Here is a 23,444-nt window from a genome sequence, read left to right as displayed (position 1 = left end):
GCATGTGTTGGGTACAGAGATGCAGTAGTCATTCAAAAATCATGTTAAACACTATTGCAGAGTGAGTCCATGCAACCTGTGACTTGATATGCACATTTTTACTTCTGAACTTATTTAGGCTTGCCATAACAAAATGGGTTAAATACTTGACTCAAGACATTTCAGCTTTTAATTTGTAACAATTTCTAAAAACATAATTCCACTTTGACATTATGGGTTATTGTGTCAAGGCCAGTGAAAAAAACTAAATTGAATCCATTTTAAATTCAGGCTGTAACAACAATCTGGAAAAAGTCAAATGGGTGAAGTCTTAACATTGAGCCAGCAAGCATTCTAAGAAAAATCCACATACATTTTTCATACATCACATTCCCATTCATTTGACACAGAACATCATCATGATTTACATTCATGCATAAAATGGGGTTGATTCCTGAATTAAAAACAGAGGAAGACAAATACTCAGCCAAGATCCAGTGAGGTTGGTTCTGGTAATAATCTGATGTGGTCTTCTGAGCATTGTAGTTGTCATAAGACACGGTTCTGAGTCGTGGGTTTGTCCCCCATACAGGGTTGTGTTCATTAGGTACCAAACAGAACAAAACAGAAGGACTACCTGGACTTGTCCAATAGCTAAAATGTTTTGTTACGAAGTGAGGGTATTTGCACTAATGAATACGACCCAGGTGCATCAGGGGTACCTAGCTCAGAAGGGCAGTAGGCCCGTCTCATTGGCTAGCCTCCAGTACCTCTCTCTCAGGAGGAAGGCGCCAGCTTTGGGGTGTCTGTGCCGACTGAAGATGCCCTTCTTGTTGCCCACCACACGGGTCACCGCTGCAGAGATGGGAAGAGAAAAGGTTAATTTCCTGAACAAAATGTGTATGTTTGTTTCAGCCATTTAAAAGTATAAAGCCTATAGATCTGTACATTACTTTCTTACGGTCGCCAAATTCAACACCATTGTTGTATTAGGTGGAAAAGGAACAGACAGCTTCTGCTTTCTCTTGGAGATTGTCTACACGGGATAAGGTCTTGCTTCAAACAGTACATTATGTTCACTCCCCTGTATACACATGGTGCCAGACCAGCATGTAAAGTGAGGAGTGGGTGGGTAATATGTTTAAGACCAGCAGTGTCAACATGGTATTCTTGAATGCTGGTCTAACTTGGCACTGGGGTAGTGGCATGTTGATGTTTATGGTCATGATTCTTGTCCTGGAAGCATAACTGATTGGTTTCCACTAGATGGGCCAGCTACAAAGTCAAAACTGTCTATACAGTAAAAATTCATGAAAACAAAATAGCTTTTTGGTCCTCATTTAAGGTTAGGGATAGGCATTAGGGTTAGCCGTGTCCTTAAAGTTAGGGTTAGGTTTAAAATCAGATGTTATGACTTTGTGGCAGTGCCAGCTAGTGACCACTCTGCAGAGCTGCCTCCAGTACACGAGTCAACCCAATATTTTTGTATTTATTTTCACCTTGATTTAGCCAGGTAGGCAAGTTGAGAACAAGTTCTCATTTACAACTGCGACCTGGCCAAGAATAAAGCAAAGCAGTTCGACATATACAACAACACAGTTACACATGGAATAAACAAAACATACAGTCAATAACACAGTTGAAGAAAATCTATATACAGTGTGGGGGGAGTGGCCTGTCTAAGAGTAAGAATGAACCCTCCTGGTGTGCTACACCCACTCCTGCTGGCTGAACTTACCCAACACTGGGAGCTTTAAATACATTTCACATAAATACTAGCACCTTTTCAAGCACTGGCCTACTTTCAGCATTCTATTACCCCACCATCACATTACTAACCATTTGTGCTACTGCTCCCTTTTTCCTTACCTAGTCATGAAGGAGTTTGTCATTTCTGTTCAATATACACAAAACTAAACAAGCAAAGGTATGACAACCAGCTTCAATTGTATATTTAACAAGAATGGTTGTTCTGACAATTTCAATAAACTCTACTACTATAGATTTGTACTGATTCCTCCTTACTTTGTGCTGTCATGAAGTCAGCAAAGTTCCAGATGAGCTCTCCAATGACATACTCCTTCCTCTTTTGGTCAAACACATCATGGTAGTTCTGTAAGACCATCTTCTGGTACTCCTCAGTAAACATCATGGGAGGATCCTGTGGGGAACATAAAAATGTGGCTTTTCATTTAACTTTTGTTTCTACAGGTTCTCATTGAGACAAAGTCTATTTTACAAAAGAGATGTGGGTTGATCATTCAAGCTAAACCACTTAGGTTTCAACTTGTGTTCTAGCCTGGGTAGGTGTTTGACAAATTGTTCAAGCATATTTGAAAAACTGGTATCCAGACCATTGTTCGCCTCAGAGACCATGAAATCTCAGCAAATACACACGTGTTTACCTTATACCTTACGTCCTTTTAAGTCTGTTTCTGTCCTGTGAGGAAATGACATGGAAGAGGTTCTGCAAGAACAAAGAAGTTCTGGAACACTCACCGTGTGTAGTCCTGGAACCACGTCGGCTCCATATTCACTCTGGATGATGGGTTTCTGGTACTTCCCGTACCAGTTCTCAAACTGGGTGTTGAGCTGGAAGGGGATGACCTCCAGGTGACCTGGGTCGTGGTACCAGGAGAAGTAACTGTTAACACAGATCACATCCACATAGGGAGCCTGGGGAAAGACCGGGTTCAATATGAGAAGAGCAGAAATACAGGGTAAACCGTGTTCAATACATTTTCATTGTAATGTATGACATTTAAATGTCATAGTTGATGGATGGAGCCTGGGTATGAAATCAGGTTTCAATGTGAGGAGAAATAAGCCTAAAAAGCTAGAACTATAGATACAATGTTGGTGTTACAAAATACATTTTCATTGAATTCCCATTGTAATGAATGGAATTTGAATGATAATTGATGTGCTTAGCTTAGTCACTAAGTGGCACCACTGATCAACTACTGTCTGGATAGTTGGAGTAGAACTTCCCCAGAAATTCTGTTAAATTCCTCTTAGACTTTGCAGCAGGGAGTCACTGTGGCTGCAGAGTCAGACCTCAGTAAGCAGTAAGACAATATTGAATCAGGGCATAGGTATGCCTTCAAAATAGCCCTACATATATTCCAACAAGGGCTTTAGAATCAAGCACAGTCAAAAAGGGAGACTAAAGACTACTGACTTTTTTTCAGTTGGTCTTTCATCAATTCCTTGCATCCTCTTCTCAAAGCGCATTGGAGGAAAAGGTCCAAAATTCTCCCTCTGACCTCCTCAAATGTGTTTTGAGAAGGAAGTGAGAGAGGATGTGAGGAAAAATGAATTGAGAGAGCCATAGTTCTATGAAGAAAGAATCCTTCATAAACATAAAAGAAACAGTGAAGTCTCACCCCTTTGTCCCTGGCAAAGTTACTGTCTGTGATAAAGGTGACAGGTCGAGTTGGGTCCAGAGATTTGGTATGCGCTATCAGTGTCCTGAAAAGACACAAAAATATAAACAGAGAGCAATTGTTTACTGTTCCAAGATGGGGTAAGGGATCAGAGGGTTGAGGTAGGGATACAGAGACGGATGAGTACAGGAGAAAGGACCAGGAAGAAGGAAATAATTTTAAACAAGTATAAAATGACTCCATCTCATCGCATCAGGCTCTCTTTGTTGACTATGACCACAACACATAGTTAATAAGTATTGTAAATGGCAATGAACTGTATGAGGAAATTCCTGCTGTGTGCCCGTCCATTTCTGCCAGTCACTCCCTGGCCTGAGCTACACCTGTTAATGCTCTGTTAAGTACTACTCTGATGCATTCCACAGGCCAGTAATGGCATTCTACCAAGACATGTTCAGACTCATAAAAATCCATCTCTACCATCTAATGAACAAGCATGCACAATGCACACACACCCACCACCGACTTAGTTTGTTTACTTGGGTTTTCTAGATGTAAAGCAAATACCAAAAAATACTTGGGTAATTGTAGCCTTCCCTCCATTCTAAAAGCTGCTCCACAATAAGAACACAGCCTACAATATATACATTATGCTCCTTTTCCCTTCCCTTATGACTTCACTATTAACCCTTTACACTCAGGGAACTTGGACCATGTTGAAATGTTTTTAACAGGAGAAATATGAGAAGCATATTCAAAACCATGGTAGCAATTGGAACACTTTGGAGATTATGGGTAATGAATGTAAAGTATTAGACCAATGGTGAGGACAACAGTTCACCTGACAAGACTGAATCCAAACATTACTGTTGATTTTATGTGCATCTTACATTTACTGCACTTTGGTTTTATTTCGTTATCGACAAACGCTGCAAACATTCAGTAGAATAATAATTAATGGAAAATTTGGGGGTAGGTGCAACATAAGATGAAAAACTTCTTACTCAAACCCTTGTAATTTTAACTGGTGTCTCCAAGTGGCCACACACACACACACACACCTCTCCAAAGTGTGCACAGTTTAAGTAATTTTAATGCAAGGAAGAGCTCGAAATGGTTGTGCTTCTATAAGCTCTCCTAGCTGTGCTGTTGAGGAACTGAAGCAAGAACACTTTGTTTGGAACCCAGCCCTGCATCCCCCACCATTACACAAATACTGTTGTTTACGCAATCCAAAAACAGTCTAGTATAAATCGCAATCTGGGTCAGGTGGGCATAATTTGATAAAATAGGCTATAGCCAATATGGAATATGAAAGTTATGAAATCTGATCTTACACGGTTTTCACAAGGCACTTCAGAGAATAAGATTGCAATTTTGGTGCACATAAAATGGAGCTGAGTGTATTCAGGTGTGTGTTCCACCGCAAATTTTCTTCAGAATGGAGGAAGACAGGTTTGTGTCAATGACGTGAGGCCCATTGTTTAGTGGGCTCACAAGTGGCACAGCATTCTAAGGCACTGCATCTTTGTGCAAGAGGCGTCACAGCCTGGATACGAAAAAGGGACTGTAGTATCACATCCGGCCGGGATTGGGAATCCTATAGGTCGGCGCACAATCCTATAGGTTGGCTCAGTGTCGTCCGGGTTCCCCCATCATTGTAAATAAAAATTTGTTCTTAACGGACTTGCCTAGTTAAATAAAGGTAAAATGAAAAAAATTTAAATAAGTTTAGCTTAGCAATGACCATGAAGGGTAGAGAAAGTTTCAGAACGTTGGAAAACCCATTCACTTACATGTGTTTTTCTTGAAATTAACATGCTATATTTTTAGGTTTAAAATCATATTCATTCAACTTGAAGAATGTATTTTCTGTACTAGAATTAGCTACCTAGCTGATTAGATGGGCAGCTAGGCAGGTTGGTACTGCATAGTTAACTAGCATTACAGCTCAAACAACAAGGCAAAAAGTGTAATGCAGGCTAGATAAAGCAAACTTAGCTAGATGGGTTATGAAAGAAATGCCCAATTTGAAAATAGTTAGCTAGCTTGCTTGAAAGTTCTCACGTTCAAAATGCTCAATAGCTAGATCACTCACTTTCGGCTGCGCAAACCTGATCGGTCAACGACGACAACTAGCTGGCTCGGGTCTTCGAATTGCACAAAGTGGTGCTGTCGTTTTCACAAATATTTTTTGATTGATGCTGATGAAGAGTAACACTGCTTCTGCCTTGACTCAAGCTATATAGTAGGGTGCCCAATCAAAAATACATTTTGACCAATGTGTAAAAATGTTAAGTGTAGATAATCCTATAAGAAATCCTATAAGAAAACCACTGGTACATACGTCTATCATAATCCATTCCAAATGTATTGGAGTTTTTACCCTTTAAAATTAGGGGGACTAAATCAATGGATTCCAGATGGAGAAAAGAAAATGGGAAAAAAAGTGATCAGAAAACTATAATGCAGTGAATTGTCAAAATGAGCACAGTGTACCGCACGGTTTATTTTCAAAGCCTTTAACATTTAAGTCAGTTCAAAAATGTACATTTTTGCGACCCGCGGAAACAACTTAGAAGACGACCATAAAATGTGAAATCCACAAAGGTTTCGTCAAGAATGCTACACCGTCAATAGAGCTTGGTGTTTATTATCAGATGTATTAGGTTATGAAACATTACTTTTTGAACAAAAGGTTAATGATATGTTAGAGAAAGACCCCACTGAATGAGTCAGAACATTAACCATATTTGTCTTGTTAAGATGTATTTCATAACATAAGGAAGTGAAATGTTATCAAAGTGCATTTTTCGCCAACTCTTGGCAGAGTGGGTGGACACCCTAAATATAGCTAGGTATACATAACATGCATGAGTCATGACACTTGATGAACGTTCCTCTTTTTATAGTTTTGCCTCATCGATATTAGCTAGGGAAAGTTCAATTTACTGGGTGGGAGGGTTGGTCCAAAATATGGGCAGTTTAACCTGTTTGGGCTGCAGCCCGACACCGGTACACTTATGACAACATCCAGCTCAAGTGCAGGGCGCGAAATTCAAAAGATATTTTTTTTTAAATATTTAACTTTCACACATTAACAAGTCCAATACAGCATATGAAAGGTACACATCTTGTGAATCAAGCCAACATGTCCGATTTTTAAAATGTTTTACAGGGAAGACAAAATATGTAAATCTATTAGCTAACCACGTTAGCAAAAGACACCACTTTTCTAACTCCATCAGTTTCTTACTCCATCACTAGCTATCACAAATTCGACCAAATAAAGAAATAAATAGCCACTAACCAAGAAACAACTTCATCAGATGACAGTCTGATAACATATTTATGTATAGCGTATTTTTTGTTCGAAAAATTTGCATATTTCAGGTATAAATCATAGTTTACATTTCAGCTACAATCAGAAATTGCACCGAAAGCAGCCATAATATTTACAGACACCAACGTCAAATACCTAATTACTCATCATAAAACATTTCAGAAAAATACATAGTGTACAGCAATTGAAAGACAGGCATCTTGTGATTCCAGACAATATTTCCGATTTATTAAATGTTTTACAGCGAAAACAAAATGTAGCGCTATATTAGCGTAGCCACAATAGCCAGAAACACTTGGGCGCCCACGACCAGTTCACATGCACGACAGATATTAGAAATAGCATTATAAAATGTTTCTTACTTTTGGTGATCTTTCGTCAGAATGTTGGACAAGGTGTTCTTTGTCCAGAAAAGTCGTTTTGAACTGGAACGGCAAATTCCCCTCTTCATTTAGCATGGGCACTTGCCAAGTGCTACATATATCTCCAACGTAATCAAAGTCAGAGAACGGATCACGGCAAAACTCCCGAAAAAATTTCAATAATCTGATTAAACTATATTGAAAAAACATACTTTACGATGATATGGACACATGTATCAAAAAAAATCTAAGACAGAGAAGTTATTCGTTCATAACGACAGCTAAAAAGAAGCCAAATCCATGTCCCCTTTGCGCGCTCCAGAAACCGGAAGTGGACGGTCACGTCAAAGAAAGAGCTTTTATTCCACCTTAGACCAAGATAAACACAATTTTTTTTTTCTCACCACCTCTTGACCAACCAGGGGAAGGTGTATGAAATGTACGTAGGCTCTTACGTCTTATGCCCATGTATAGGCAAGAAGTTGAACAGAGCATCGATTTCTGACATTCCACTTCCTGGTCAGGAAAAGTGCTGCAGAAGGAGTTCTGTTTCACTCAGAGAAATAATTCCAACGGTTTTAGAAACTAGAGAGTGTTTTCTATCCAATAATAATAATAATATGCATATTGTACGAGCAAGAATTGAGTACGAGGCCGTTTGAAATGGGCACGATTTAACTGGCTACTCAATACTTTCCCTTGCAGCCATAAGATTAACAAGCTATATTTTTTGCTTTGGGGAGGGTTGTGTTTAAAAAATAAATAAAGGCACGGGTGGGTAGGGTGTTTTTTTCCCCTGGTTAACATGAGCTTTTACTATATAATTTTCTCCATCCTAGCCAAATTTCCTCATCAGCTTGCATGCGCTTCCCCTATATCAAGGTGCTTTGGTACTTCCCTTCGCACACGGAAAAGCATAGTGTATAACTTTTACTATACCACAGGTCAGTATAGTCTCAGTCTAACGGTCTATCCTGCCCTCTATCCACCATTCATAGTAACAATTGTGGATAGTTTGTCCAGATATGCAATAGGCTAACTACCAATTATACCACACAAAAGCATTCAAAGCTGCATCAATTTTCAATTTGAACCGACAAGATCAAATAGGAATAGCTGATAGGCAGAGGAGAGTCTAGGTGATCATTGTGCAAGAAAGAACAGTGAAGACGTGACACACTGCTCAAAAATCTGGGGCAGTTATCCTACAACACCACATTGCATTATTGTTTAACTTCTCTAGGGTAGGGGGCAGCATTTTCACATTTGGATGGAAAGCATACCCAAATTCAACTGCCAGTTACTCATCCCCAGGAGATAAGATATGCATACTATTAGTAGATGATTTGGATAGAAACATCAGGGTGTTTTCTAAAACTGTTTGAATCATGTCTGAGTATAACAGAACTTATTTGGCAGGCAAAACCCAGAGGACAAACCATTCAGATTTTTTGTTGTTGTTGAGGTCACTGTCTTTTCAATGAGGTTTCATTGGGAAACCAGATTTCTAAGCAAATTGCTTGCAGTTCCTACAGCTTCCACTAGATGTCAACAGTCCTGAGAAATAGGTTGAGGTTATTCCTTTGTGTAATGAAGAAATACGGCCATCTTGAAGTCGAGGCACTCCAGGTGTCCTGGACATGCGCTTCAATCAAACAGAAGGCATGCTACATATCGATTTAATCCTGTATTGAACACATATCATCCCGTCTTCAAATTTATCGATCATTAACGTGAAAAAACACCTAAAGTTGTATTACAAAAGTAGTATGACATTTTTTGGCAAAGTTTACAGGTAACCTTTGAGATATTTTCTCGTCACGTTTGAGCAAGTTGGAACCGGTGTTATTCTGGATCAAACGCGCCAAATAAATGGACATTTTGGATATATAGACGGAATTAATCGAACAAAAGGACCATTTGTGATGTTTATGGGACATATTGGAGTGCCAACAACAGAAGCTCGTCAAAGGCAAGGCATGAATTATATTTTTATTTCTGCGTTGTGTCGCGCCTGCAGGGTTGAAATGTTCTCTCTTTTGTTTAATATGGTGCTATGCTCAGATAATAGCATCGTATGCTTTCGCTGAAAAGCCTATTTGAATTCTGACATGTTGGCTGGATTCACAACCAGTGTAGCTTTAATTTAATATCTTTCATGTGTGATTTAATGAAAGTTTGATTTTTATAGTAATTAATTTTAATTTGGCGCTCTGCATTTTCTCAGTCTTTTTGCCAAGTGATACAGTAGCGTCTTGCCTAAACTCAGATTTTTGGATATAAATATGAACTTCACCGAACAAAAAATACTTGTATTGTGTAACATGAAGTCCTATGAGTGTCATCTGATGAAGATTATCAAAGGTTAGTGATTAATTCTCTCTATTTCTGCTTTTTGTTACCGCTCTCTTTGGCTGAAAAAATGGCTGTCTTTTTCTGTGACTTGGCTCATACCTAACAATCGTTTGGTGTGCTTTCGTCGTTAAAACCTTTTGGAAATTGGACACTTTGGCTGGAATTTACATCAAGTGTAGCTTTAAAATGGTGTAAAATACTTGTATGTTTGAGGAATTTAAATTATGGGATTTCTGTTTGGAATTTGGCGCCCTGCAGTTTCACTGGCTGTTGACAGAACAGCTACATCTGGCAAGGGGAGGTGGTGTGTGTCTATTTGTCCATAACAGCTGGTGCGCAATGTCTAATATTAAGGAGGTCTTGAGGTATTGCTCACCTGAAGTAGAGTACCTCATGATAAACTGTAGACCACACCATCTATATTTTACTTAGCTGTCTATAAGCAAACAAGAAAATGCTCATCCAGAAGCGGCGCTCCTACTGGCCAGGGACTAATTCAGGGAAACTTGAAATCTGTGTTACTACATTTCTACCAGCATGTCAAAAGTGCAACCAGAGAGGATTTTTATTATTTTTATTATATATACAGACCAGCTTTACTCCACACAGAGACACGTAAAAAGCTCTCCCTCACCCTCTATTTGGCAAATCTGACCATAATTATTTCCTCCCGGTTCCTGCTTACCAGCAAAAACTAAAGCAGGAAATACCAGTGACTCGCTCAATAAGGAAGTGGTCAGATGATGCGGACGCTACAGGACTGTTTTGCTAGCACAGACTGGAAGAACCACGGTGCATATTCCAATGGCATTGAGGAGTATACCACCTCAGCCACCGGTTTCATCAATAAGTGCATCGACGATGTACCCAATTACCATACGCACATATCCCAAACAGAAGCCATGGATTACAGGCAACATCCGCACCGAGCTAAAGGATAGAGCTGCCACTTTCAAGAAGCAGGGCACTAATCCGGACGCTTATAAGAAATCCTGCTATGCCCTCAGACGAACCATCAAACATGCAAAGCATCAATACAGGACTAAGATTGAATCTTACTACACTGGCTCTGACTCTCGGATGTGGAGGGCTTGTGAACTATTACGGACTACAAAGGGAAACCCAGCCGCAAGCTGCCCAGTGACGCGAGCCTACCAGATGAGCTAAGTGCCTTTTATGCTCGCATTGAGGCAAGCAACACTGAAGCATGCAAGAGAGCACCAGCTGTTCCGGACGACTGTGTGATCACGCTCCCCGTAGCCGATGTGAGCAAGACCTTTAAAACAGGTCAACATTCACGGATTACCAGGACGTGTACTCAGGAGCATGCGCGAACCAACTGGCAAGTGTCTTCACTGACATTTTCAACCTCTCCCTGACCGAGTCTATAATACCTACATGTTTCAAGCAGACCACCATAGTCCCTGTGCCCAAGAAAGCGAAGGTAACCTGCCTAAACGACCAACGGTAGCCATGAAGTGCTTTTAAAAAGGCTGGTCATGGCTCACAACACCATCATCCCGGAAACCCTAGACCCACTCCAATTCGCATACCGCCCCTACAGATTCACAGATGACGCAATCTCAGTCGCACTCCACACTGCCCTTTCCCACCTGGACAAAAGGAACACCTATGTAAGAATGCTGTTCATTGACTACAGCTCAGAGATCAACACCATAGTGCTCACAAAGCTCACCACTAACCTAAGGACCCTGGGACTAAACACCTCCCTCTGCAACTGGATGCAGGACTTCATGACAGGCCACCCCCAGGTGGTAAGGTTAGGCAACAACACCCTGATCCTCAATATGGGGGTCCCTCAGGGGTGTGTGCTTAGTACCTTTCTGTACTCCCAGTTCACACACACGACTGATTGGCAAAGCACGACTCCAACACCATCATTAACTCTGCCGATGACACAATTGTGGTAGGCTTGATCTACAACAACGATGAAACCGCCTATAGGGAGAAGGTCAGAAACCTGGCAGTGTGGTTCCAACAAAACAACCCCTCCCGCAACGTGATCAAGACTCAGGATCTGATAGCGGACTACAGGAAAAGGAAGGCCGAGCACGTCCCCATTGACGTCGACAGGGCTGTAGCACCAAGTTCCTTTGTGTCCACATAAACAAACTATCATGGTCCAAACACCTATTCCCCCTCAGGAGACTTAGATTTGTTATGGGTCCTCAGATCCTCCAAAGGTTCTACAGCGGCACCATCCTGACTGGTTGCATAGTCGCCTGGTATAGTCGCCCAGTACATCACTTGGGCCAAGCTTCCTGCCATCCAGGACCTCTATGCCAGGCGGTGTCAGAGGAAGACTTGCTTTGGGCATTACTGACTCGAACAGAGGAGTCAAAAGATGTATTGTCACTGAATGAGTCAAGAAGAGCAGAGCCAGTAAAAATATATTCAATTCATCATAATGTTCACTCACACTAGATACAGACAAGCTTGCTGCGTACGTTTTTACAGAGTGCATGCAGTTATTGCCAATGAATTAGCATTTTACCATCTCGGCTTTGTAACTTAAAATAAGTTGTAAAAGTATATATATTTTTTTTTTTATTTGACTTGCTGGCTAAACGCATCACAGATCAGGCATAAACTCTTAAACATAACATATGAAGTAATTTAGCGCAGTACTAAAATAAATGTATTTCACTGAGAGATTACTTTTTTTTTTTACCCTTTGTGGGCAGGGCTGAATCTGTTGCTAGGGACTTGTGGCATTCTGTTCAGAACAACCTAGGGTATGACACCATGTCATCCTTGTGACTGTACATCTAGCACAACGATTATAACACTTTGATACTGTAAATGACATGAGTTTTATAATATGGAAATGTGAAGAGCACATTTGGACTCACGGATGTGTGGTTCACTTGTATGACATGAAAGCGGTGTTTATTATAATCCTCAACGTCTAATCTTTCAGAACACTGTCTTCCTGATTTACAGCACTCCTCACTCAATTATTTTTCAAAAGTAACCCAATTAACAGGAGGGGGCATCTTTCTGGTTGTGTGTGGTGCGCACATTTAAAATGTATGTTAGTTGAATCCCATACAGTGCTGTAAAGCTGACACTGACATTTATAATATGTTACTGTACATTCATCGTGTTCCAATTTAGGTCCTTATTATTGACCAAATATGCAATTTTCATACTGTAAACAGGCTGGGCTGTAAGCGTAAAGGGCTACCTCGTTTGGAAATGTGAGAACTAAGAGTTTCAGTGTAACTAACAGTCCTTGTTCACTACAATGTCACTCTTGCATGACGTGAATGTTCATTTTAAGTAACAAGGATGCACATTTATGGAATGTGAATGAATGCTAACATTCTCTTACTTGAAATAGAATCCAGCAGGGGGCATCTCAGCGGCCGGCTCATTGGCTACAGACCACATGACCACGGAGGCGTGGTTCTTGTCCCTCCTCACCAGTTCATCCATGACCGCCAGGTGATGCGACAGGGAGGCATTCCCAAAACTACGGCTGGGGGACAAGAGACAGGATAGGATTAGGATGTCCCAGAGACACAGAAGACCTGACTTGATGCTAGACTTTAATGATGATGTATTGGCAGAGCATTGATAATATTTTAAAAGTTCAATGCTGTATATAAACTTGCCAATAATGGTCCATTTGAAACAGAGTAGTTAATGGTTTAGACTTGCAAGCAAAAAAAGGACAGGCTTAAATAAAAGTATCTTAAAAAATGACTGGCACACTCATTGTGCGAAAGAACACCTTGAGGTTCTCATCAAACGTTGCTGACACCTGGTGACCGTGTAACCTTTAACTGACCCTTCAGAGAGGTCACAGGAACCGCAACTGTCACTATGACGATGACTTACATATCTTTGATGCCCACCCCGGGACACTCGTCGATGACCACGATGCCATGGCGGTCTGCCATCTGCAATATCTCCTCAGCGTAGGGGTAGTGGCTGGTCCTGAACGAGTTGGCACCCAGCCACTTCAACAGGTTGAAATCCTTCACCATCAGCGGCCAGTCCAGGCCTTTGCCTCGGATCTGACACACACGGCAAGCAATGAGAACAGACAGTTGACACAGACCAATTTCTATTGAATTACAGAGTCCCATACGCATAAAACCAGATAACAAAAAAGTGTTTATTCTAAACACTGAGAACCTAATCAGATAAGAACGTATATGCCACTTCAACCTTCTTTATTGCTTAAATTCCTTGGCAAATATGACTGAACACCTGCTGGAAGTCAGTTGCATACACAATACAAAACTGACACACTGCCCACTTTTCTGGTTCAGAGTTCGCTGCCCTCTAATGGTACTACTCAGTACTCACATCAGCATCCTCATGTTTGTTGACTCCATGGAAATAGAAGGGTTTGTTGTTGATGAGGAATTGTGTGTTGGTGACCTGCACAGTGCGGATGCCCACAGGCAGAGCATACACATCCTCATAGACAGAACCCTCACCACTTGTTGTCATGTGAACCTGGCAATGAGGGATGTACAGTGCATTTGGAAAATATTCAGACCTCGACTTTACCCACATTTTGTTACGTTACAGCCTTATTTTGAAATGGATTAAATAGTCCCGTCCCCCCCTTATCAATCTACACACAATACCCCATAGTGAAAGCAAAAACACATTTAGAAATTTTGGCAAATGTATTAAAAAACTGAAATATCACATTTACATAAAAGTATTCAGACCCTTTACTCCATACTTTGTTGAAGCACCTTTGGCAATGATTACACCCTCGAGTCTTCTTGGGTAGGAGCGACAAGCTTGGCACACCTGTGTTTGGGTGGTTCTTCCCATTATTCTTTGCAGAATCTCTCAAGCTCTGTCCGGTTGGATGGGGAACGTCGCTCCAGAGATGTTTGATCAGGATCAAGTCCGGGCTATTGTCCTGAAGCCACTCCTGCGTTGTCTTGGCTGTGTGATTAGGATCGTTTTCCTGTTGGAAGGTGAACCTTCGCCTCAGTCTGAGGTCCTGAGCAGGTTTTCGTCAAGGACCTCTGTACATCTTTCCCTCGATCCTGACTAGTCTCCCAGTCCCTGAAAGATATATCTCCACCGCATGATGGTCTTCATCGTGGGATGGTGCCAGGTTTCCTCAAGACGTGATGCTTGGCATTCAAAGAGTTCAAGCTTGGTTTCATCAGACCAGAGAATCTTGTTTCTCATGGTGTAATTGTTTCCAAAGGTGCTTCAACAAAGTACTGAGTAAAGGGTCCTTTAGGTAGCTTTTGGCAAATTCCAAGTGGGCTGTCATGTGCCTTTAATGAGGAGCGACTTCTGTCTGGCCACTACCATAAAGGCCTGATTGGTGGAGTGCTCCAGAGATGGTTGTCCTTCTGGAAGGTTCTCCCATCTCCACAGAGGAACTCTGGAGCTTGTCAGATTGACAATCGGGTTCTTGGTCACCTCCCTGACCAAGGCCCTTCTCCCCCGATTGCTCTAGGAAGAGTCTTGTTAGAGACTTCTTCCATTTAAGAATGATGGAGGCCACGGTTTTCATGATAATTTTTGGGTACCCTTCCCCAGATGTGGCTCGACACAATCCTGTCTCGGAGCTCTACGGACTATTCCGTCACCCTAATAATGGCTTGGTTTTTGCTCTGCCATGACTGTCAACTGTGGGACCTTTATATAGACAGGTGTGTGCCTTTCCAAATCATGTCCAATGAATAGAATTTACCACAGGTGGAGTCCAATCATGTTGTAGAAACATCAAGGATGACCGATGGAAACAGGATGCACCTGAACTCAATCTCAGTCTCATAGCAAAGCGTCTGAATACTTATTTATATAAAAGTAATTTGTTATTTTATTTTGAATAAATTAGCAAATATTTCTAAAAACCCGTTTTTCCTTTGTCATTATGGGTATTGTGTATATATTGATGAGGGAGATAAAAAACAATGTAATCAATTTGAGAATAAGGCTGCACTTAACACAATGTGGAAAAGGTCAAAGGGTCTGAATACACTAATTAGGTGAAACGTTCAGATTCGGGACGTTGCAAATAGAAATGTAATAGAGCTTACACAACTTAAAATTATATGAGTCATATTTATTTTACTAATCAGGTCAATTAAGAACAAATTCTTATTTACAATGACAGCCAGATATAATTATATCTGCTGTACAAGACATTTCGAACATTCTGTCATTTTGCAACTTTCTGAAAAGGCTACAAAATAATTTTTGTAGCCTTTGTTACAAAAACACAGGAAGTGGATGTGTGGGTGGTGTGATTGAGTTGTCAAACTGATGCTATGTTCATGTGAGCTGTGAATCAGTCATCACACGGATAGGGTGATACATGAGTAAAAACTGCGAATACTTTTATTTCTGCATATAATACATTTGAAGTAGTTTGCATTGATAAAAGGTTTGACAAAAAAGACCATAAAGGAACAGTAAGACTCTAATTAAATACAACTATGAATGCAGCCCAACTCACCCCCATAGAATACAGATAACCTGGATTCTCATGCATTAGATACGGCCACCACAGGTTGGCGTCCGTTACTTTGAGGACCCCAGAGGGTCCAGTGGAAGAGGCCACACAACGGCCATCTTTGTCTGAGAGAGTCACCGTCACCGTGGGGTTGGGACTGCCCAGCACCGACACCTGGTAGGAGAGCAGACCTAGGCCACAGAACAGAAGAGACCAACACCTTAGTACGCTAGTTCCATTTTCACACTATTCAATAGTTGATGGAATCATGCAGAAAAGGACAATGTGAAAAGGAAATATCCGAGTCAGTACAGTTTTGGTCGGAACGATAGTGTGAAAAGGGTATGGATGAACAGGCCTAAATAATTGAATGAGTGATCAATTGAATGAGAAAATCTGTTGTTTTCTTCTTTTGCACTCACCAATGTTGTCAACAAAGGTTGTCAGCACTGTGATGTCATCCACATACGCCTTAGGAGTGGTATACAACATTACAGGCCGATGTAAACCAGCATAGTTGAAGAAGTCAAAGTTTGTGTTTTGCACAACATAGTCAGCAGGATACCTGTAGACAATAGACATACATTTTCCTCCATTTGTAATCCAAAACATGATTTCCCCTCCTAACACCAGAAAAGGAATCGAAAGATAGTTAGCCTCGACCTGTCATTTTAGGTTTGGTCTGTAGAAAATCTTAAAATGTGTGTCTGGCAATGTGAGATTAGTCCCAACTTAAAAATGATAACATAACGCAGCGTTTCCCAGACTCTGTCCTGGGACTAGTGACGACTCATCCTGAATTTAATCCTGCTGCTCTATTGATCTCTACATACATTGATTGTGGGGGGGGGGCTAGTGGGTGTGGTTTTTGGCCAGAGCAATATGGATCTACATTTTGTTTTTGGACCTAGCATTACTCAGCTGATACAAATAATCAACTCAAACGTAAGATGATTTGATTCAGCTATGTAGTGTTAGGGCAAAAAACTAAATGTGCACCCCTTGGGGTCCCCAGGACCGAGTTTGGGAAATGCTGACAATGCTAAGTATATATATATAAAATCTCTTCATCACGTCACCTGGTGGGGTCGTCTATATGTTGGATAGTCCCTGGGGGCAGGGTTTGGAGAGTCAGGGTGTTGTTGACAGCTATGGTGATCCTGCAGGCCCCACCTAGGTTGTTACGGAGGACCTCCACTATCTCAGCCTCAAAGGGAAGATGGCCGCCCTCGTGCTCCATCACTTTGATCCCATTCACCCACTGGCAGGGAAGAAATACTGTTATTCCTATGTAGCCAGAGTGACAGTCTTTACACAATATCATACCTTTTTCAATGAGGGATGTGCATGTACATTGCAGATGAACTCATGTGAGAGGAGGTTGTGGAGTTATCCTACGAGCAAAACAGAATGGCAACTTAAGCAGAAGTGTTAGAAAATTTGTGAGATACTCACGACCACTGAGTAGTAGTGTGCACTCCCAACTCTCAGCACAACTCTGGTTCCCTCAGACACCCATCCAGAGGGTACCAACACTTCTCTCTCGTACCACACCCAGCCAATGAAATCCCTCAGCCGTGGGTCCTGGGTGATGTCATTGTAGCTGGCGGGCACTGGCATGTCAATCACTGGACCACTCTACATAAACAAATACAGGTAAAGAGCGAGAGAAAAAAAAAGAAGAGGGAGGAATTGAGCAAATTATTTGAAACAGGCTATCCCTTTAAAATCATGTTGAATTATTGAGTTTACAAAGCATTAGCTAAAATACTAGCTATACATTAAGCGGCGATGTGTGAATTATTCCATAGTAACCATTATACTTTGGCTAGTAGAAAGGGTCGGTTTTTGCCGATACTTTTTTTGTTCTCGAGTCAGAAGTGTATCTTAAAAATGTCCGTGTTCAATTGCAGGTGGTTCTCCAAAAACCAGAGAATATTCAGAAAAACAGTTTCCTCGCCATTTTAGCTACCAAACATCTTGCATTTCTAGTCGTTTCTATGCGACGCGGCCACGTGTAGAAGTAAATGACAGCCATAGAGATTAGTGTTGCACCAATATTTTCCATGCCAAAACATAACCGATATTTAAAATTTTAGTGGCCTTTTAAGCATTCTAGTACAGTTAAATAATTAACACACACCGCGGTCTAAGGCACTGCATGAGGCGTTACTACAGTCCCTGTCGAATCTAGGCTGTATCACATCCGGCCGTGATTGGGAGTCCAATAGGGCAGCGCACAATTGGCCCAGCGTCGTCGCCGGGGTAGGCTGTCATTGCAAATAAGAATTTGTTCTTAACCGACTCGCATAGTTAAATAAAAAAAGGTTGCGCACACACACATTATTTGGTTGGCATTTACGTATGTCCCCATTACCAGTAAAACAATTAAAACCTATTTCTTTCACTTACTTGCTGTGCTGTTTCGTTGTTCATTTGTTCAGTCGTTTCATTCTTAACTAGGATTTCATCATACATGTCAAGCAGTGAAGTTTCAGCTCTGTCTGTCCGTAGCCTCTCTTCCTCTGTGCGCACTGTCACTGTGTATGTAACATTTCACGTAAACCCTGTTTCTTGTCTGCATCGAAGTAGCGGTCCTTGTATGGTGTCAAGCATGGTGGCGACACATTAAAGAGAACGCCACCGAATCCCTTGTTCACAGCCTGTGTCGGCAGTTTTGTTGACCAGGTGTTTCAATGCCGATAGAGGGTATCACATCTGCTGCAGGCGCAGTTGATGAGCTTTTTTCTCAAGTCAGTTGTTCGAATGGCGCTAGCTAGCATGTTCATGTTTCAAACATGTTCTCAAATGCCATTGAAATGGCAGCAGCGGTATGACAACCAGCACATTCATGAGCATGCAATGCGACTTTCCTCAGTACGAAATCCTTGACAACCCACTGTTCTGTCAGACTCCGCATGCTCATGGGGCTGATATTGCTGGTCCAAATGTCAGTGGTGAAGCTAATTGCAGTGATGTTATTACTGTGCAACTCTGGTAGTGCAGGATCCGAAAAATAGTGCAATAGGTAGTGCGTACCAGTGCTCGACCAGTCGGCGAAAACCAACATTACCCACGACAGAACGGGTAATGAATTCCATCATCTTGGCGTTAATGGATTTTGCCTTTGGGTTGTCTCGCTGACATTTTCTTACTCTTTCAAATGACTGCTCAATCCACACAGCAGACTTTGTGGGTTAGGTTAGGAATGCGGTGTTGCACATGTAACGGAAAATTTTACTTGCCGTCATATAGGTATGCACGTCAGCTTTGACATCAGTTCTGCACATCGGCGCTAAACTAGACATCGGGCCGATGTCGGCATTTTTAGCTAATATCGGTCCATTCCGATACGTTCAACGATATATCGTGCATCCCTAATAGAGATAATTAGAGGACCCAACAGTATATGTCCCATTATGGCATCTGAGAGAATGGGCAGCGCCATTGAGGCCATCTCCATTTTGAAGTAGGCCTGGTCAATTTTCTTCTACGAGTTTGTACACCAACTGAAATGTTTCATACTGCCACCTATAATGTGTTGTTTCAACAGGTATAAAGCCAAGGTTGGCGATTTACTGCCACCTGCAATTACGGAATGTTTTCTCACGACTATAATTCATTGGCTGATCCCTCCTGATGACTTGGATGGAATTATGTGATCCTTCGTTAACCCATAGGAAGTCCCACCCTGTTGACTACTTCAAAATGGTGTAAGTCCAATGGCGCTGCCCATGCTAAAAAAATGGGCTTTTGGGCCCCAGAGTCATCTCTGTGATGACAGTGCGTCAGTGTGACAAACAAAAAACTACACACATGCAAGAGGCATTTCTCACGTGATACAAAACATGGATTTTTACCATCTTTCTGAATATTCTCTGGTTTTTGGAGAACCGCCTGCAACTGAACAGGGACATTTACAAGATACCTTCTTTGTTCTCGATTCGGTAGAAAGGTGTATCTGCAAGAACCAGGTTAGTTGAAAAATTGCCTCCGACAAGGTGTGCACGACAGACGACCGCGGAACTGCAGGAATTGTGAGCGGAAAACAGGATCCCCATTATAGTGGATGGAGAATTTTTTATATTTGTAGTCAATCTTCATGTAAATATTTTTTTGGGGGGGGGGAAGACATTCATGATACTAGCAACGTGCATGCCCCGCCCACCTGAGGATCTGTCTTTTTCCAGCCACCCATTTCCTGAGTTTGAGGTATGCAAAATTCACTTAAATCTCTGGATTGATTGCTTTAAATTTTACTTTCATACTCTTTCCGGTGCCTTTCGTTTCTCGTTTTAACATTACGACCGTAGAAATGTTTATAATGACCTGTCAAACATACCCCTGTAATGGCTGAAATGTTTTCGATGGAATACTTTGGCTTTCTGTTGAATCTATAAGAACGCTAATTAAAGCTCCAGTGGTGATTTAACACAACGTCTTGACACTTGCATCACAAGAAAGAGAAAATAACTTTATTTTGATGGTGTTAATTTGTGGAAGAAAAAAAGTAATAATTTAGAGCCAAGCGTGTTGATTTTTTATCCGAGGGTATCCTGCTATTGACACACACTTGTTGAATTAGGCAACAGAACTTGACAAGACAGTGCAGGTAGGCATAGACAGAGTAAGTGTTTGGTGGTTACAGCCCTGTTCCACCCCTTTAAGTTAATATACTCATATGCAAATAGGCTCGGTTTATTTATGCAAATGTCCTTATTTTAAACAAAATATCGCATACAATAAGAAAATTTGATCGATAAATATCCCTCTCTACACATACATAGATTCTCTGGCAGGGCTTGCAAACTATTACGGACTACAAAGGGAAACCCAACCGCGAGCTACCAGACGGGTTAAATGCCTTCTATGCTCGCGTCGAGGCAAGCAACACTGAAGCATACATGAGAGCACCAGCTGTTCCGGACAACTGTGTGATAACGCTCTCCGTAGCCGATGTGAGCAAGACCTTTAAAACAGGTCAACATTCACAAGGCTGCGGGGCCAGACAGATTACCAGGACGTGTACTCAGAGCACACGTGGACCAACTGGCAAGTGTCTACACTGACATTTTCAACTTCTCCCTGACCGAATCTGTAATACCTACATGTTTCAAGCAGACCACCATAGTCCCTGCGCCAAAGAAAGCAAAAAGGTAACCTGCCTAAATGACAACCGCCCCATAGCACTAACGTTGGTAGCCATGAAGTGCTTTGAAAGGCTGGTCATGGCTCACAACACCATCATCCCAGAAACCTTAGATCCACTCCAATTAGCATACCATCCCTACAGAGCCACAGATGATGCAAGCTCAATCACACTCCACACTGCCCTTTCCCACCTGGACAAAAGGAACACCTATGTGAGAATGCTGTTCATTGACTACAGCTCAGCATTCAACACCATAGTGCCCACAAAGCTCATAATTAAGCTAAGAACCCTGGGACTAAACAACTCCCTCTGCAACTGGATCATGGACTTCCAGACAGGCCACACCTAGGTGGTAAGGGTAGGCAGCAACACATCTGCCACGCTGATCCTCAACACAGGGCCCCCTCAGGGGTGCGTGCTTAGTCTCCTCCTGTACTCCCTTCTCACCCAGGACTGCGTGGCGAAGCACAACTCCAACTCCATCATTAAGTTTGCTGACGACAACAGTGGTAGGCCTGATCACCGACAATGATGAGACTGCCAGGTCTCTGACCTCCTCCCTATAGGCTGTGTGGTGCCAGGACAACAAGACAAAGGAGCCACATTTTATAACTAAACCAAGAGAACTAAACCAACCTGTCGTTTCTAATTGGAACAAATTTGTCATGGTGGGCAAAACAAGCAAGTAGGGGTGTGTTCTTAAATAAAGGTGAAGTTAATGAAGTTTAAGTTTAACTAGTCAAGTCAGTTAATAAGAACAAATTCTTATTTACAATGACGGCCTAGGAACAGTGGGTTAACTACCTGCAGAATGACAGATTTTTACCTTGTCAGCTCCGGGATTCGATCAAGCAACCTTTCTGTTACTGGCCCAATACTAACCACTAGGCTACCTGCCACACCATGTAGGATTACAGTCATTGCTTTTGACCCTTTCAAACTAGCCATGGTATATCGCCGTTATAATGTATAACTACTCAAATACATGCAACTACTTGGCGAAACAAACAGTTCTAGTTGTGAATGTCAACTTATTTATTGGACTAAAATGTATTTACTCTATGTAGTTGCAACAGACTACTAAACAGTTTTTTTGCATACTAAAGATAGATCATTCTGCAAATAAAAGTTTAATTCAAATTTCCCAAACAGATCGACCACTCATTGAAGGGAATTTATAGCGACCCATAACTAACTATGTACAAGCAAGACCCGTAGTCCACCTGCACATACTTTTGAGCACGATTAACGACAATATCCATGTTACATAGTTATGGTCTATTTAGATAATGCCAATTGATGTTTACATACCTCTGCAAGGCGACTTTTGTACCATGCTTGTTCAAAGCCCAAGTTCCTGTTGAGCGAGAGGTCGGCCCTGAAGTTCCATAGTCCATTCAGCTCTTTGATCTCTCGCGACGACGACTCTCGAGGAAAGAGCATCCCACTGTCCTTGAAATGACCGACGTTCCATACTGAAGATAGGGATAAAAAATACTTTACTAGCCGTCTAAAGCCCTCCATTTTTTTTAGAGCTCCCACATTAGCTAACAACAGCTTTATGCTTGCAGAAGAGACGTCACGCGACCAGCCATAAGTCACGTGATCATAGTCTGATTGATTTAAATGTTCCCAAAACATGCTAACATTCTCAAACTATTTCTTTACCATTGTATTTTTCTAAGCATTAATCCACAAATATTTGTTTTTGTGGATTTTTTTGTTGTTGTAATATTCCCGATGCATCAACAATAATGCAATGCTTAGCTCTGGCCACTACGCAGAGCCTCACACAGGCGATTAATGATGCTCCTCATAAAGATCAAGAAATGTGTGTGCAAAATGGAGAAGTCTAAACCGGGATCGTTGTGAAGGCCAACGTCACCCCCTTTGAAGTTGAAATTTAAAACGGTTAAAGAACGTCTGCCCCTAAAAACTAACAAATCCCGTTGAAAACGGCCTATGTGACGATATCGATATGAGTCAGAAACATTTATTCAAAATTTACTAAGAAGTGTAAATAGGATAATTTTGGTCATCAAGTCAGTCTCGTCTTAAACGGAGTTTGGATCCTGAGTGTATCACAACTAGTAAATGAAGGTTGGGTTTGGATAACTCCAGGTGCAAAGAAATCGTCCCTCAGTTACCCTTCATTGAATATGGCTCTGTTGTTTTATCGCCCCCAACGCATTCCGTCTGAGACTGAAAAGCCCTATATGGATTAACCATGCCTTTGGCACTGGTTCGACAATGCATGCTTCCAGGTATTTTATTTTATTGATTTAACTAGGCAAGTCAGTTAAGGACACATTCTTTTGTCAATGACGGCATAGTGGGAACAGTGGGTTAACTGCCTTGTTCAGGGACAAAACGACAGATTATTATTATTATTATATAT

The 23,444-nt window shown here is 41.5% G+C and overlaps 1 protein-coding gene across 1 annotated transcript; it reads right to left on the bottom strand.

Annotated features, from left to right (window-relative positions):
• Positions 1-200: 200 nt before the first annotated feature.
• On the bottom strand, positions 201-22,635 carry LOC120032715 (beta-glucuronidase-like). The gene is made up of 12 exons (XM_038978908.1): positions 22,358-22,635; positions 17,350-17,532; positions 16,974-17,155; positions 16,317-16,459; positions 15,898-16,085; positions 13,764-13,916; positions 13,290-13,468; positions 12,781-12,927; positions 3,366-3,450; positions 2,479-2,655; positions 2,005-2,140; positions 201-834 (listed from the first exon to the last, which is right to left on the bottom strand). Exons 1-12 carry the CDS (start codon positions 22,568-22,570, stop codon positions 707-709), a joined length of 1,914 nt encoding a protein of 637 aa, XP_038834836.1. The 5' UTR covers positions 22,571-22,635; the 3' UTR covers positions 201-706.
• Between the last annotated feature and the right edge of the window lie 809 nt (positions 22,636-23,444).

The sequence above is a fragment of the Salvelinus namaycush genome, chromosome 3, assembly GCF_016432855.1.
Source record: "Salvelinus namaycush isolate Seneca chromosome 3, SaNama_1.0, whole genome shotgun sequence".
Lineage (NCBI taxonomy): Eukaryota > Metazoa > Chordata > Actinopteri > Salmoniformes > Salmonidae > Salvelinus > Salvelinus namaycush.
Note: the sequence above shows the minus strand (reverse complement) of the source record. Positions and strands in the feature narration are given on the sequence as shown.

Bases quoted from the DNA above. Each gene is read 5' to 3' on its own strand.
- LOC120032715 (XM_038978908.1), bottom strand. From the start codon at position 22,570: ATGGAGGGCTTTAGACGGCTAGTAAAGTATTTTTTATCCCTATCTTCA. The intron at 13,917-15,897 runs GTGAGTTGGGCT...CCTCATTGCCAG, and splicing joins GTTATCTGTATTCTATGGGG to GTTCACATGACAACAAGTGG. The intron at 12,928-13,289 runs GTAAGTCATCGT...CTTGTCCCCCAG, and splicing joins GGGGTGGGCATCAAAGATAT to CCGTAGTTTTGGGAATGCCT.